This window comes from Xiphophorus hellerii, chromosome 3 (assembly GCF_003331165.1).
Source record: "Xiphophorus hellerii strain 12219 chromosome 3, Xiphophorus_hellerii-4.1, whole genome shotgun sequence".
In the NCBI taxonomy this organism is placed as follows: domain Eukaryota; kingdom Metazoa; phylum Chordata; class Actinopteri; order Cyprinodontiformes; family Poeciliidae; genus Xiphophorus; species Xiphophorus hellerii.
The window spans coordinates 459,877-477,616 of record NC_045674.1 but is presented as its reverse complement, the minus strand read 5'-3'; the positions used below and the strand labels follow the sequence as shown (position 1 = coordinate 477,616).

The following is a 17,740-nucleotide window of genomic DNA, read 5'->3' as shown; positions in this document are numbered from 1 at the left end:
GCGGCTCCAGGTGGATACAGACTCACCTCAGGTACTTTATCACTGGTTTTCAGCTGCATAAACATATTTTAAGATCAGTGTTGATTTTTTTATTGAAATGGGACCAAAGTGCCTGTAACAGCAAAGGATTATGGGATATAAAGTTGAAGGATGCAAAGCCTCCATCTGACAGATGCTTTAAAACGGAAGTAAAACCTGATGAAAGTGAATGAAACCTGACAAAAAACACCAAAAATCATTGAAACTTTATTTCAAAGCAACTAAAGGAAATGAAGCTCAACAAGTTCATCTGAGCAATCGATTCAACCTGATTTACAAGGACAATAAAAACTTTAAAACACCAAAAACATCAAATATCCATCAAAATATTAATCATTTATTTCTTTAGTTCTGGTTTAATCTGCATTATAACTGATCTATAAAACCCAGAAAATCCTTCCTGGAGGATTTCAGACGTTTCCTGGTTTAGAAACCAAATAAATTCTGTTCGACTGGAGAGTCGGGTTCTGGAAAACGCGGTACTAAATAATATCACCATGGCGACCAGAGCAGGTAACCATGGCGACCAGAGCGGGTAACCATGGCGACCATCAAAGCCCCCAGGAGGAGCTGGACGGTCAGAGGAGGTCCCGGCCCCGACACTCCTCCTTCCGGGCCAAGTCCGGGTTCTTGCTCCGGTTCCTCCTCTCCTTGGTTCTGTAGCGGGTTCGGACCTGGAGCAGCTCCTCCTGCAGCCGCAGCTCCTCCTGCGCCGCCACGGCGACCCGAGCTTCGCTCTCCGTCTCCTCGTCCCGCAGGAACAGCCGCCGCAGGTCGGCGCTCGGCTCCTCTGGGTTCCGCCGCCGACGGGTCGCGGCTTTCCGACGGTTCTGTGAGGCCGCCCGGACCCGCCGGACCACGGAGAGCAGGGAGCGGTACAGCTCCTGGCTGGGCCGGTCGCTCCTCAGGAGGGTCTTCAGCTTCCCGCCGCTCCTCATCCTGTGGACCAGCTGGTGGACCAGCGTCCCCTGATACAACCTGGACACAAACAGGACCAACCATCGGTTCCCTCCAGACCGTCTGGCTGGTCCATTAAAGCCTTTTGTTCCCTTTGGATGGAACATTTGGTTCTTTTAATCAGGAAAGAATCGACTGTCTCCTAATAAATGTGCAAAACACTAAAAATGTCTTAATGGGGGAGTTCTGTGTACGTTGTTTGGGAAAAAGGCTGGAACAGAAAATGTGGAAAAGGTGAAGAGCCGTGAACGAACTATACATCGAACCCAAAGCCAGAGCTGAGAGCAGGAGGCTTGGACTGGACCATCTATGGGGAAAATTTCCTGCCATAATCCAAGAGCACATTTTAAGTCTGAGAGCAGGACTTCATGTCTTTCTTCTCAAAACTCGTAACACTTGTACTCAAAATGTCTCCTCACTCTCAGTCTCTGCTCAGACTCTCTGCTCGCTTACGAAACATGGAACTGACTTTTTGGCAGAGTCGCCTAGCAACCTCTCAGCCAATAGAATGAAAGTGTTGTGCTGGATGCGTTTGTTTCCTTCTAGCTGGTCTGCCTGTGTGGCTGCTACTCATCGTAGCAACCTGCGCCACCCACTGGATGTAGGGAGAAACTACAACGTTAGCTTTCTGCTCCGTAGTACACTAAACACCCACCAGCAGAGCTACTGGTCGCTAATGGCTACTGATAGCTAACACCTACTGATCTTAGGCCGGATTTTGTTCATCCAATCAAACACAACATAGTCACGACATGATGTCCGTCCGTTTGTCACCAAAATAACCTCCAGAAGTTTCCTGAAGCCGTCTCACCTGGAGACGTCCGGTTCTGGCAGAGGGAGGCCCAGCAGCTGGTTCAGACGGATGCTGTCCTTCATACAGACCTGCCACTGGCTGAAGACATGAGACACGTTGACGTCCACCTTCTTTATACCGCTCTTATTCTGAAAAGCTGCAACACAGAACCAGACGTCTTCATGTTTCGTTGCCCACCTGAAGAACAAAAACTCAGAGGCAGAGAGAATGAACTGATTCATGAGGAGACGTAGCATCGAGTCTGGACAGTAAACAGCTCTGGCTTCTTTCTAAATGTTCAGAAACTGAAGAAAAATTTCTGAATGAGTTGCTTGCATTGTGCATATTTGCCACTGGATGTCACTAGAGATGCGTTGCCTCATCCATTCATCCCGATCCATCTCCCGTTCCGTCTCTCCATCCTGCAGACACGTCTGTACTTCCAGGTCCTGAACCACGCCGGCCCGGTCCTGAAGACACCAGCAGCTGGTCTCCTTTACCCCCACAGACAGGATGGATACCTGAGAGGCAGCTCTGGAACCAGACCAGTTCTGGAGCCAGACCAGCTCTGGAGCCAGACCAGCTCTGGAGCCAGACCAGCTCTGGAACCAGACCAGCTCTGAGCCTGACTACCCCAGAAATGTAAAGACGCCCACCCGTCGTTTCTAACATTGGTCAAACCTGGAGACGGTGAGAGATCCTTCTTTAAAGATCTTTGTTCGACTGGCCAGACTCTCCATGAGGCTGAGTCCAACACCAAGGACTGAACCTGCCAGGTCAGCCCATCCTGAGGAAACTTCTCTGGGTTGAAGCCAAAGCCAGACCATCAGGGTTCCTTTGACTTCCTGCTGAAAGCATTCTGCAGGGAATGCCAGAGGTCCCCTGTTCACATGTTCCTACCTCCGTTTGGGTTCACCTGTGGCCAAGTTACCAAAGGAGCAAATGCACCTTCCAGGAACCTGATGGTTCAAACTAATTCAGCAGCTTTACTTAGCAATGCTGCAGAAACTGTGACAATACCTCAAAACCCCAAACCAGCCCCTGCTCTTCCCAGGTACCTTAAACATGTCAAGAGTTTCATCTCAAACAGTTTTAATCATTTACCAGGTCTAGTTCTACTTATGCCCAGCTGCAGTTACCTGTTCGGGACCTCAGAGTGTTGCTCATCCCCAGCAGCAGCGCCCTCTGCAGGTCAGGAGGAGGCTGAGCTTTCTGTAGCCAGTAGCAGCTGACGGCTGCTGGGAGCTGCAGCTGAGGCGGCAGGAGGTGCAGAAACTCCTGGGTCACTCCCAGAGCTTCCAGTAGGACGTTCCGACGGTCAGAGAGCGCCACCTGGGTCATCATGCAGGAGAAAGACCATCAGGATGGGGGTGAGTCCCTGAAAGCTGCGCTGAGGGACACTGGGAGACGAGGACATGAAAGACAGGTTTACGGTCTTCAGTTTGAATAAACTCACCTGCAGCAGGGAGTCGAGTCTGAGCCTCTTGCTGGTTCTGGTGAACGTTGGTTTCACTGGGACGGATATCAGCGTGAGACCCTCTCTGTCTATTTCCTCCACTGGAGTGAACCTGTCTTTGCCCAGCAGGAGGCCGTACATCACCTGTCGCAGCGGCCTGGACGTCTGGTTGGCGCTGGGCAGCTCTTGGGTCTCAATGCAAAAACCGAGGCTCATCCTGTGGAGCCGCAGAACGTCCAGGATATTTCCAGAGAGCCGAGCCTGAGTCAGGGGCAGCAGCATCCAGCTGGGGACGAGGCCAGCTTCCTAAAGGAGACGACACTTTCAGCTCAGCGTGTTTCGCTGCCATCAGTGTATCTGAACCCTGCTGAGATCTGGACCTGCTAGAGAGATTCTGGACATTTCAGGTCCAGAGTTTGAAGCCTGCATCCCCTTCAGTGACTGAACGTTTCAATACATGTTTTCAACATCGCTGTCTGACAAGCCCTGAGCTGCAGTGGCGGAGCTAGACTTTTTTTCAAGGGGTGGCCAAAGGGTGAGCAAGGCTTTATCAGAGGGGTCCATATACAAATGACGAACGAAAGGAAACAAATATTTTCTCACACACACTCAAATTAAAATGGTTTATTTAACAAAGATTTGCCATGACCAAACAAGGCGTTAAACGGCACTATGGAACAGTGAACATGTAAATGTAAACTCAGAGCCCAGAATATGACCAAAAACAAATTCTCAAAAATAAATAAATAAAACTGGCTCCAAATAGTAAACTGCAAGACAATACCACCAGAGCTGACCAGCATTATCCTGGTGGTATTTATAAAGGTTTGAGAAACACTGCTATGGTCAAATAAGCTTTGAATGGGAACAACATACTGCAAACTCAAAGCCAGGATACACTCAAGAGAGCATAATTCTCCGATTTTGGTGGGAAGAAGCAAAATGTTTTACAAAGTCATCCATGTTGAGGGTATGTGCCCTCCTTGACTCAACACTGAGAATGCCAAGATGACTTAACCTGTCATCAGCCATAGTTGTTCTAAGGTGGTTTTTGATCAGTTTTAGAGCAGAAAAACTTCGCTCACAGGACGCAGTACTGACTGGGATAACAACTGAAATCTTACAAAGTCTAAACAGCTCATGAAAAAACTCTTTATAAGGTTCCAGGAACACAACAAGGTCAAGTAAAGTAGAGGGTCTCTCTAACCCACCTTTTTCTCTCCTCAGAAGAAGCCGTCTGGTTTGGTGAACCTCATGTTTAAGATCTTCTAGATCTGACTCAAATGTCTGTCCAAAAGCATACAGTGTTTCCTCTTTCAAGAATAATGGGCTTTTTGGGACTAGAGACTGAACCCCCAGCATTATCTCACAATTCTTCTGTGAAAAACGCCTCTCAAGCTCAGCTGTGAGACAGTCAAGTATCTGATAAAAGACACCTTTGTTAAAATCCTCATTACTTTGGTCACTGTGCCTCTGTCCTACAGTAGTCATTACCAGTGAGTCCAAAAACCTGGAACTGGCCTTAGGCTGTCTCTTGCTGAGTGGCAGGGTGCTTATTTTGCAGCGTTCTACTAGTTCTTGAGTGTCCCTCAGTAGTTCACCAAAGCAAGCTTCACTTCTGTAGCTTTTCAATGTGTCTGTCAGGGAACCGACTAAATCTACGGCTTTTGATAAATCAAGATTGCTAGATTGAAGCATGTCAGACAGGATTGTGATATCCCCGAGCACTTTACAAAAAATAACTAAAAGTGCTATAAACTGAAAATCAATCTGAGCCAAAAGACCCTTTGCTTCCACTTTTCTATCCCCACTGTTATTTTCAAGGGAAATATCTTGCAGAAGCCTCAAAACCGCTGGAAGCCTGTCTCTCACATTGCGACATGCCAGGTATCTACATGCCCACCTAGCATCTATTAGTCTCTGGAGCTCCCTAGGCTTCTCTTGTGGATGCAGCTCTTTTTGGACAGCAAGCCACTTGGTGTGAACAGCAGAACCAGTTACAAATTTATAAATATTCTGGAGAAGAGAAAAAAAGTCTTCAGCTTCAGGCACTGACTTTACCACATCAACAAGAACGAGATTCAAACAGTGTGCGTTACAGTGTACATAAAATGCAAACTTGGCATCGTTTTTAATGCGTGCAGCAACACCTGAATGCTTCCCACTCACCACAGAGGCACCATCATAACCCTGTCCTACAAGGTTGTTTCTGTAGTCCAGACCATGCTTCTCCAGACACCCCACTATCATTTTGGTCAGACCCTCAGCATCCAAGCTTTCTGCCGACTGAAAGTGAAGGAAGCTTTCATGTATGGCACCACTGTAATAGTAACGAACTACTAAAGATATTTGTTCTTTCTTTTGTAAATCTCTAGTCTCATCTGCCAACACACTGAACACCTCGCTTTGTTTAACTTCAGCTATGATTTCTTTTTGAACCATTTCAGCCAATCCCTGCAGAATCTCATTTTGGATTTGGTGGCTAGTATACTTTGCATTGCCATGTGCATCTAACCTTCTCTGCACAAAGGGGTCATGCTTTGCAATTTCATTCAAAATGGCTAAAAAATTGCCTTTATTGTCAGAGTCATCAGACTCCCTGTGACCCCTTTGTGCAATATTTTGAGTTGCTGTTAATAGTAACACCTCAGCAACTGTTTTAATGTATTTTTTATTTTCTTCAACTTTCTGTTTCCTACCCTCATTTAAGGCATCAAGAATAGATCTGTTACACTCATTGACCCTTTTGTACTCAGTCCAGGCATACATTGCATTTATGTGCTGCTCTGATTTTGAATGAACTTTAAACCCAGCATCCTTAATAACTCTCTGTCACAGCCTCTAACCTGCTGGTGATACACTTGGGCCTGGTGTCTCCTGGCTGGCTTCTCCAGGTTGGTCACTGCTGCAGGGTTCTGTCTGGTCCTGGTCTGGCCCTGGTTTTTGCCTCTTTAAGAAGAACTGGGAGATATTCCCTTTTCTCTTCATTTGGGCTCTACACAAAATAATTCAGCCTGGTATTTAGACTCCATGACTGTTTGGCAGAGACAACACTATTTTAACTATTATTTAAACTATAGTTTTTAGTTTTCTGTAGCTAGCTAAAATAATACTAAATTAAAAATAGATTAATTAAATGAATTAATATAACTAGTTAGGTTATAATTCAAAGCTTTCATATGACATAGCCTACTTACATTTCAGTCATTATAAAACTTAACAATGGTTGTTCACATGTTCTTATATCCTGGCCAAATGAATAAAACATTACAGGGCAGCATGTGCACTAAAACATATGTTAAAAGAATCTGTCTAAAACACCATCTATCAGCACTAGCATGGCTAATATAATAGCATGGCTAATATAATAGCATGGCTAATATATTAGCCATGCTAGTATAATAGCATGGCTAATATAATAGCCATGCTATTATATTAGCCAGGCTAGTATAATAGCATGGCTAATATAATAAACGAGGCACTATGGAGCGGTGCACAACCTTTTTTTTTCTTTTTAGAAATGTATGACAAGTGCCGCCTCTCATTAGGAAGGTAACACAGCGGTTACCGCTGAGCGGTAAAATGTTGTAAATACCTGCAAAACTCCTCAGGTGTACTCTAAAGCCGCGGGTGTGTTTTGGATCAAGCAGGAACCACATGTCAGCTTAACCAATGAACAGCGTCAGTGAGCAGCATGTAGGCTGCTACTGCATCGGGCTGCCTTCAGGGACAGTCGGAAATTACAGCTTTCCTGGCAAATCTTTGCCGATCTCATAAGTATTATATTTTAAAATGACCATTTCCAGTGGGGTGGCAGTAGGGGTGGCAAGGGCTCTGTTGGGGGTGGCAAATGCCACCCCTGCCACCCCTCTGGCTCCGCCACTGCTGAGCTGCAGTTCTGGTTGCAGGTGTTCTGGAGTAAACGGGTTTATGAACTGGATACAGAGTCCTGGGAAAGTGAGTCCAGGTGGGGAACCAGTTCAGCACCAAGAGCCCAATGAAGATCATCGTCACCGTGAAGAGCCACACAACAATTTCAAGATTAGCTGCTGCTGAAACACCAGACAGGGTTTGTTTTGTCTTTAGGTTTGGTTTGTAGTCTGTTACAGCTCAAAGCTTCTGCTTCACATGATTTCACAATGATTAGACTTGTTGAAATGTAGTAAAAATTCATTCACAGACAGAAAAGGTTTGAGCTCCGTCTGCCAAACTGCCGGATGTGGAATCATCTCATGCAGAACAGTTTTGAAACATGAAGGACTGACCTGGCTCAGATTTGAGGGCCCTGTGGTGACCTCTACCTTTATTTTGGGGTAACAACTCAAGATCACCACTGGCCCCCTTTTGGCCCTCTATAAAAACTTCCTGGATTCACCCCTGCTCAATAGTTTTGACGGGACTTTTAATAAACATGAATGTTCAAGCAGGAAAACAAATTAAATGTCCCTCAAAGGTCAAACACCACAATGACCATCGTTATTCATTTAGACTGTCAGACGAGTTTCTGTTTCTTCCTGATTTCTCAGTCTTGTGTTTTTCAGAATGGCTCCATTTCTCCAGTGACACACAGCATTGATTGATTCATCTGATCAGAACCGATTTGCTTCTTAGCAGCACCAGAACCTGCTGCCCAAACTCTGACATGTTCGCTTCTGTCTTAGTAGCAGCAAATACTAAGACATCTATTAAATATTAGACATCTATTAAAGTCTCTTGCAGCGCTAGCTTAAAATTTCACATCCTGCAGCTCGTTACGCTGCTTTTGTCAGTGCTGCCTTCAATGAGTGTGGGAAATTTCAATATCAAAGAGCCACACATGATCCGTGGAAGAGTTGCAGGTTCGCCACCCCTGGACTAGACCACTGATTTAAGTCCAACCCCCCGTTGCCTGTCAGCATTGATGAGGAGACATAGAGGAGTTTGTGACGGACGTCTGGTGTCCACCTGACTGGTCAGCAACATTTGACCTTCAACAAGGGACAGAGCGGTCTAGACTTTCTTTGCCAGCTAAAGTCTTCCAGTGTGCTGTGAGACGGCACACTGGAATGTTTTCAAGTCATTTCTGTGGTGAAAGTTATGTGCTCTGTTGTCTGCTTGGGTGGCAGAAGCAACTGGACAAGCAGAACCGGTTCAGTGGTCGGTAGGAGTCTGGACCCGGTAGGAACTCAGAAGGCACCGAGCGTCTCGCCCTGAAACCACCCACCCTTCACTCAGAGTCCGGCCCGCAGAGCGTCCGGCCCGCAGAGCGTCCGGCCCGCAGAGCGTCCGGCCCGCAGAGCGTCCGGCCCGCAGAGCGTCCGGCCCGCAGAGCGTCCGGCCCGCAGAGCGTCCGGGCCGCAGAGCGTCCGGCCCGCAGAGCGTCCGGCCCGCAGAGCGTCCGGCCTGCAGCTCCTTCATCCTCACAGCCATCAGGACTCAGCGGCCAGCTGATTGCACTCTTTGTCCTGGACTTCACATCTGGTCATTTCTAACATATTAAGTTTTTATGTATATTTTTATTATGTTTGAGCTTCTTGGAGAAACTCATTTCCTTGCTGGGATCAAGAAAGTATCTTGAACTGAAATACAGAGTTAGTCACCTGCTCCGGTGCTGCGAACTCAGGCGGCGCTCCATGAAGGAAGAAGCGGCTCAGAGCGCTCCGACCCAGCTGGTACTCCGCCATCCCCAGACGCAGTCTCTGGAGGAGCTCCTGCTTGTCCCCGCTCAGGTCCTCCATCAGGCCCAGCGCTTCCTCCAGCACCTCCTGAGGCTCCTTGAACCCCTTCAGCCAGCAGAGCAGCCCCTCCAGGCGGCTGCAGGCCTCTCTGCCGGAATCGAACCGAGTCCAGTCAATCCCTCTCAGCTTCACGTAGTCGTTACCCGCCAAGGCGGCGAAGGTCGGCAGGAGCTGGCGCTGGAGTCCGAAGAAGCTGCAGAAGCTGGAGGTGCAGTAGCTCCAGCAGGAGATGGAGCTCAGAGAGCCGCTCTGCCTCACCTCCCGCCACTGGAAGTGGCTGATGGGCAGAAACCCTGCTGGCAGGTCGAAGACCAAGAAGTCGCTGTCGTTGGACAGAACCGGGCAGCGCCATTCTGACGCCAGCGCCGCTATCTCCTGGTCAGCTTCTGCTAAACACTGGGCCACCGGAACCTGCAGCCGGGCCAGCGTCTGTTTGAAGACCAACTCGGCCATTTGGGGGAGGATGCCCATCGTTTTACCGTTGACCGCTGCTTCATGAGCTTTCCGGACCCGGTCCTTGCCCCGCTTTGCTATCGTTTCCAACTTTTTGTCTGTGACATCAGAACCTCCGTCCAGAACCACGTAGGGAGTGATGTCACAGGACCTGAGAGCTGCGATGAAACTCTCAATCAGAGTCTCGTAGGCGGCGTACTCCCCGCCGTGGTTCTGATCCAGACCTGAAACAAACCACAGAACAGAGAGATTAGACCGCTGAGCGGTGATGGTTTCATTAAGAGGAGAGCGGAGTCACGTCTGCAGTGTGTGGTGGTGGCAGTATTATGGTCCGGGCTGCTTTGCATCAGTTTGTGACCTTCAGCAGTCTTAGTTCAAAGTACACCAGAACATCCTGATCTGGACGGGTCAGGAAGAATCGAGCAATCCACCATGACCACCGGCACAGGGCCGGCCCAAACCTCCTCTACACGGCCGCTTAGTTTGCTTATGCCTTGGGCCGGCCCTGCACCAGCAAGTATCAGCTGCTGGTGAACCAGGTAGAACCAGGTAGAACCAGGTAGAACCAGGTAGACTGAAGACATGAACACTTTTCTCTGCAGGCTTGAAAACAATTCAGTGAAGAAAAGCTTCAGACGTGATGAGCAGGAGAAGAATCAGGTTGGAGTTTTGGTAGAAAGATGAAGCTGATAGAAACTTCATGTGGATGTGAAGCAAAATCAACCGACAGATGAACGTCGGTCAGAAGAAGCTCACACACCCACACACACACCCACACACACACCCACACCAGTGCAGAGAGAAGGTGAGGCAAATATCATCCATTTTTCTGCTTCCCTCATGTTTGGATTCAGATGCACTAATAAAATTTGGTGAACTGGGGCGTGCCGTGGTGGCGTAGCGGTTAGCGCGACCCGTATTTGGAGGCCTTCAGTCCTCGACGCGGCCGTCGCGGGTTCGACTCCCGGACCCGACGACATTTGCCGCATGTCTTCCCCGTTTCCTGTCAGCCTACTGTCACATAAGGGACACTAGAGCCCACAAAAGACCCCCTGGAGGGGTAAAAAAAAATTTGGTGAACTGCAGTAGAGAAATTAAACGCCTGTGCATTCATTTCATTTTTCCATATTTTGCTTCAACGTCTCCATGACGGAGTTAGTGACCGGCTGGAACGCCCTCTGGTGGCTGCTTTAGCTTCGAGCTTCACAGAGGTTCATTCACTGAAACAAGTCAAGCCTCTCCATCCTGCTTCAATGACTACCGTCCAGTGGGACTGACATCCATTATCATGAAGTGCTTTGAACGGCTAGTCATGGCCCACGTCAAGTGCAACCTTCCCATTACCCTGAACCCTTTTCAGTTTGCATACAGAGCAAAACGATCCACAGAGGATGCAATCTGCTCTGCCCTCCACCCTGCCCTCACCCACCTGGACAAAAAGGACTCTTATGTGAGAATGCTGTTCATTGACTTCAGTTCAGCATTCAATACCATAATACCACAACAACTTATCTGCAAACTGGACAAGCTGGGGATTAGCACCTCCCTCTGCAACTGGCTGCTAGATTTCCTCACTCAGAGGCCTCAAGCAGTACGGGTTGGCAACTTAACCTCGAGCAGTATTACCCTGAACACAGGCGCCCCCCAGGGCTGTGTGCTCAGTCCTCTGCTCTTCACCCTGCTGACACATGACTGCACAACAACCCACACCTCCAACCATACAGTGAAGTTTGCAGACGACACAACTCTTGTGGGCCTCATCACCAAGGGCGATGAAACCCACTACAGGTAGGAGGTCCATCTTTTGACCAAGTGGTGCAGCAACAACAACCTCTTGCTAAATGTCAGCAAAACCAAGGAGATTGTTATGGACTTCAGGAAGGGCCATATCGAACACCCACCACTGACCATAGATGGCGCTGCAGTAGAGAGAGTAGGCAGCACAAAATTCCTTGGGGTGCACATCTGTGAAGACCTCTCCTGGACCACCAACACCACATCACTTGTGAAGAAGGCCCAACAACGCCTCTACTTCCTGCGCAAGCTCAAGAAGGCAAGTGCTTCACCACCCATCTTGAGCACTTTCTACAGAGGCACCATAGAAAGCACCCTGACTAGCTGCATCACAGTGTGGGGCGGAAGCTGCACAGAACAGAACAGAAAAGCCCTGCAGCGCATTGTGAAAACAGCCTCCAAGATCATTGGTGCCCCACTCCCCGCCCTGCAAGACCTGTACGCCACCCGACTCACCCAGAAAGCGGTCACGATTGTGGGAGATGTAAATCATCCTGCCCACAAACTGTTCAGTGTCCTGCCCTCTGGGAAAAGATATAGAAGCCTCTGCTCCCGCACCACCAGACTCTCCAACAGTTTCATCCATCAGGCTGTGATGATGCTGAATTCCCTCCCCTCAGCATCAAAGCGGCCAAGAAGATGAAGAAGAAGAAGAAACCCAGAACCTTGCACAACTGCCCTCCCTCCTAACATAGAGGGCAAATTCAGCATTTAAACTCTGCACTTCTGCCACTTTTTTTTATCTGTATATCTCCATATACTTATATATATACATACATTCTCAGTTGTAAAACTTTTTATGCTATATGTCTAGTTATTGTACATCTATTTATTAATTGTTTAGGATAATTTTAGTTAGACTGTGTCTTTTATTGTTACTCAATGTTAGTAACGCCCTGTCTTGTATCACTGTGGGATAGTGAGAAACGTCATTTCGATTCCCTTGTATGTCTGGACATGTAAGAGGAATTGACAATAAAGCTGATTGATTGATTGATTGATTGATTGATTGATTGATTGATTGATTGATTGATTGATTGATTGATTGATTGATTGATTGGCTAAAACACTAAAATAATTTCTTAACTTGACATTCTGAACTTTGTTGCGTTTTGTTCTGCGTAACTCTGAGATCTGTTCCAGGTGAGACCTGCTGAGCTCGTTATTTATTTAACTCATCCAGAGACCAGAGGCGGCGGCTCTTCGCTTGGTTGCCATGGTAATGTAAGCAGGTAACAGATCACACAAACTGCTTCTGTGGAAATTTTACACAGTGACAATAAACTCAGAAGCTGGAACTGATTTTATATGAATGTGACTCTGATTCAATAAAATCTTTATGTTTTGATAGGCAGAGGAACCGAGGGGCCGGGTGGGACGTGGCCCCCCCCAGGCCCCCAATATTGTCCCACCCAATAAAGACGCAGTAATGAGAGAGGAGCTAAAGGCCTGTTAGATGTGAACAGATTCATTGTTATTTCTTTTGTAGGTCAAACTGCTGAACTGAGTTTAAACCTGAGTCTTATTTTATGAGCTGGTTTTTTTTTTACTTTGGTTGTAGAAAGAGGCAGAATCAGGTCAATTTCCAGTCAACTGATATCAATGCCTTTTTGACCAATAATCAAATGTCTTGACCAATAAAATCTGTCAGGACCTGGTAGCCTGTGTGCTAGCAGAGGATTTATGTGGCTGGTTGTGAAGCAAACCATAAAGTTTAGTGTTCATCCTGGAATGATGCTGATTAAACAGTTTAAGATCATAAACACACATATGATATCTAGTGCAGTTCATTTATTACCAGGGACGGTATAGTTATATGAAAAGGTAACTTGATTACTTAATGTTCATCTCTTGTTGAGCTTTGTGGCGTAAAAAACAGGAGAGCAGCAATAAATGTTTTTACTAAATAAAAACCACAAACATAGTAACTTGGAGTAACAGTAAGGTGTTGATTACTGAAACAAGGGGTTGATGACATCATCAACTGACTGATGACATCATGGTTTATGACATTTCAGGTTTCGATATGCCCCCCAAAGACGCCCTTGGTTTTGACCTTGTAACGCTGCGGCTCTGGGTTCTGATGGGTTCTGATGTTTCAGAACCCATCAGAACCCAGTAAGGATTTGTCCTCCTGCTGTGAGGATCCTCAGCTGAACTGAACCGTAACTAGTAACTTTTACTCAGAGCAACTTTTAGAAAATAAGAGACTTTTCTGAGTTTGTTTACTACAATGTTCTTTCTGTTTTTACTTGAGTAATAAAGTAAAAGAGTAATAAAGTAAAAGAGTAATAAAGTAAAAGAGTAATAAAGTATTGTTACTGTTACTTGCTTCTGGACCAGGAAACATAAATACCTCCATAAATGAAACAGAACCTTTGCGGATCTGTTCAGAAACAGAAAAGTGATCAGGAGCTTCAGCCTAAAGACGTTTAAAGAATGACCCGAACAGTTCATTAAATGACCCGAACAGTTCATTAAAGGACCCGAACAGTTCATTAAATGACCCGAACAGCTCAGACAGGTGAGTCTCACCTGAGCTGAAGTACAGCAGGTAGTTGAGGTTGCAGCCGTCGACCAGCAGGCGGCTCCGGCCGAACCGAACCTCCCGGTAAATGTTCCGGTGGTGCTCCAGGAAGGAGGCCAAGCCCTGGACGCCCATCTCCGGTCTGAGCTGCTCGCATGGCGGCCAGCCTTATTATAGCTGCCCGGTTGTGTTTCCTTCAGTTTCACTTTCCTGACATCAAGACAACAGGACCCATAATAAACTCCGAGGTTCCGTCTGGTCGGGATCCAACTTCTCCTGCTTTTATCATACGATCAAGTTGCTGCTTTCTAAATGATTACAGCTGATTCTTTAAATTAGAGGAATTAGAAATGACCACACTTTTCAGATTTATATCCATAAAAACGTTGAAAACAATTCATAAGGTTTCGGTTCTGCAGAACTTTGTGTTGGTCTGGTCCAATAAAAGACGCTGGAGCTGGAATGTGGAGCAGTCAGAGGGTGTGAATACTTTTACTGCTGTGGAAAATGAAACCTAAGAGAGACTCTGAGGAGAAATGAAAGCCAGAACCAGCAGCAGAACCAGCTGAGTCCAGAACCAGAACCGGACAAGTGAGTTCTGTCCGGGCGGGTCCGGTGGTTCCTATTGGTTCTTGCTGCTGGCTCGGAATCACGGAACAGAATGAGTTGTAATGTTATTATATAACCGTGGCCATTTCGTCCAGGTGGGGGCGGTAGTGAGCTCTCAGTGCATTGACGCCACGCTCATTTCCAGGGGTTGGTCCAGTTCCCCTTCATGTTAGAAACAATTCAAATTAAAAGTACTAAAATCATTTCATTGTAAATCTTTTATTATTGTGTTTAAAACAAACATTTTCATGAAACAAAAATAACCAAAACAACAACTTATTGTAGCTCCAGGGTGTTCACGTTCATAACTTTTAAAGTGGCAGTTTTTATAGTTATATTCACATTTTCAACATCATAACTGGATTACTACAAACCTAAAGACTGGAGGATTTTCTTACTTTTATTTTTACCTTACTTTTCTTCATTTCCAAGTTGAACCGGGACAAAATGCCTCCGGCCGACCCCAAGGACATTAGCAGTATTATACAACGACTTCAGTCTATAGAAATGAAGATCAAACAGCTGGAGGTGAACTTTGAAATCAACGCTACCTGTGGAAATCAGACAACTCTTCCTCAAATCAACGGAGAGGTTGTACGCCTCGCATCAAGCAGCTCACCCTGGAACGCTCTGGGTGCCAAGCCGAAGCAAACGTCTCACACCGCAGATCCGATGAGGCGACTGACAGGGAGAACCCCTCACCTGGACGAATCAGCGTGGCCGGCTCTGAGCCGAAACCCACCTTCAACCTCAACACCTGCTCCACCAAAGAAAAACAAACAAGCAGCTGCAACCAAAACGGTTCCACCGACCCTGCTCCCAAGGACAGAGCGACCAGCCCGGGCCTCAAAACATTCTGACTCTGTGGGAATCCCACTGAAAAACAGATTTTCTGTACTCCAGCCTGAGCCTCTGAGTGAAACCTCGCTTTCAAACATCAACAATGAGGCAAGACCATCACATCCACCCCCTAAAGACAAAGCGGCTACCAGGAAAACGAAAGGTATGCCAAAAGTGCTTATTGTTGGAGATGAGGCAGTAAATGGAATCAGTCACGTTTGCAATCCCAAGAAAACGAGAGTGATTTCTTTTCCTGGTGACACTGTATCTGATTTAACTCGTAAAGTTCTTTCGCTAACCGCTGATCAGCCAGATATTGAGTCCTTAGTTGTGCATGTTGGAGCCAATGATGTGGCAAAGCAGAAATCTGAGATTCTGAAAAAGGACTTTAATATTCTACTGGAAACTATGGGAAAGTTAAAAATGAAGTTATTTCTCAGTGGTCCAATTCCATCACCTCAATGGGGAGACGAAAAACACTCCAGGCTGGACATGATAAACAAATGGCTGATTAAAAGCTGCTCTGCCAGCTCAGTGACCTTCATCGATGACCTCTGGATCTATTGGCAGCGCTTTCACCTTTTTGGAAGAGGCGGACGCAATCTTAATAAACATGGGATAAAGCTACTCACTGCAAATCTTTTTCACTTTATCAACAAGGACAGCAACGTGATCATCGCTTCAGAAGAACAGGCTCAAGGATTTCTGACTAGGAAGAAACCGCCGGCTTATCAGGAACAAACAGTTTCAAAAGCAGCTGATACATCGACTGGAGGCGGAGCGACTGGTTCCCTTCCTCCTTCTCCCTTCCCTCTCTGCTCACCCACTCATTCACAGGATTCACAAGATACACATGGAGAAATGTCTTCTGGACCGGAGTTTCTTAAATTTACAGATGGAATGAATCAACAGGTTGTACTTGGGACGTCTCTCCTTAGCGCTCACGTAGCAGACCTCACTTCATTTAAGCCACCTGACTCTAACGTCCCAGAGGATCCATCACTCTGTGTTTCTGAGGTCTGAGGGTCCAGACTTTATCTTTACACCCTTCTTGCTCCAGAATGTGTCTGGCCCCTCGGCACTGCAGAACAGGACATTACCTGTCCGGATCACTACAAGAAAATTTACAAGAAACAGAAACATAAAATACAGGGGACCTAATTCAAACATCAGACTGTTCCCCTGCCTAAAGGAACCTCAGACTGAAGATTTCTTGGCCTCCAAGTCACTTAAACTTTTTTAAATCCCAGATCTCTCTGTGCTAAAGCTCCATTAATTAATGATTTCATCACTGAGCATAATATCCATGTTATGTTTCTGACAGAAACATGGTTGAATGATAATAATGAATCGATCGTACTAATTGAATCTGCGCCTCCTAACTACAATTTCTTCAGTGAGAATAGAAAACACAAAAAAGGAGGAGGCGTGGCTTCAATATTTAAGAATACCATAAATTGTAGTAAAATCTCTTTGGGTCACTTCACCTCTTTTGAGTATCTTGGAATTGAGGTTAAAGGCCACAAACGAACTTTGACTGTAACTCTATACAAAACTCCAACTTTTGTGGAAAATTTCTTTACTGACTTGAATGAACTTCTATCTCTTATATGTATTGATTATGATTGTTTAATTATTGTCGGTGATTTCAACATTCATGTTGACAACCCCCAAGACAGAGGGGCAAAAAAGCTGGCTAATATTTTAGAGACTTTTGGTCTAACACAACATGTCAAACAAGCAACACACACTCAAGGACACACACTGGACCTGGTTATCAGTAAGGGTGTGAATATTTCCAATGTCTCTATAACTGATGTCGCCCTGTCGCATCACTTCCTGTTATCTTTGAAAGTTCTTTATCTTTTAACCCACTTGGACAAACAGCAACCATCACAAAACGTTCTCTCACTGAAAACACAGCAGAAACTTTTAATCAAATCTACTCTTCTTCCTCACCCTTAAGCTGTAATGATGTAGATAAGTTGGTAAAAGATTTTCAGTCTAAAGTTTCAGATATTATTGATTCCATTAAAATGAAGGTTGTGTCTGGTAAAAAGAAATCTCCATGGAGAAATGCACAAACAGTTAGATCTGCAAGACAACTCTGCCGCAGGGCAGAACGAAAATGGCGTAAAACTCAACTCCACGTTCATTGTGACATCTATAAAGAAAGACTACGTAACTATCATTTAACACTAAAACATGCAAGAGAGGCTTTCTTTGCAGATGTCATAAACAAAAACATTAATAATGCTCCAGCTTTATTTGCAACAGTTGACAGAATCACAAACCCTCCTGTGACGTTACCGCCTGAATTCCAATGTATTGCCGCCTGCAACCAGTTTTCCAGCTTCTTTTCAGAGAAAATTCAAAAAATCAGAGGATTAATCTGAACATCCACTATAAAGTCAGTACCAATGCTGAGCCCAAACAAAACAAATACAGGAAAAATGACCCAATTTCAACTACTTAATTATAAAACCCTACAGGAAATTATAAGTCAATAAGCTCCAGTTCCTGCTGTCTGGATGTCCTAGATCTATAACTCTAGA

The 17,740-nt window shown here is 46.0% G+C and overlaps 1 protein-coding gene across 1 annotated transcript; it reads right to left on the bottom strand.

The window, feature by feature from the left end:
• Positions 1–226: 226 nt before the first annotated feature.
• Positions 227–14,399, bottom strand: aste1a (asteroid homolog 1a). Its single transcript, XM_032559526.1, has 6 exons — positions 13,745–14,399; positions 8,825–9,639; positions 3,246–3,551; positions 2,929–3,121; positions 1,808–1,946; positions 227–1,017 (listed from the first exon to the last, which is right to left on the bottom strand). The coding sequence occupies exons 1-6, from the start codon at positions 13,869–13,871 to the stop codon at positions 618–620; spliced, it is 1,980 nt and encodes a 659-aa protein (XP_032415417.1). The 5' UTR covers positions 13,872–14,399; the 3' UTR covers positions 227–617.
• Between the last annotated feature and the right edge of the window lie 3,341 nt (positions 14,400–17,740).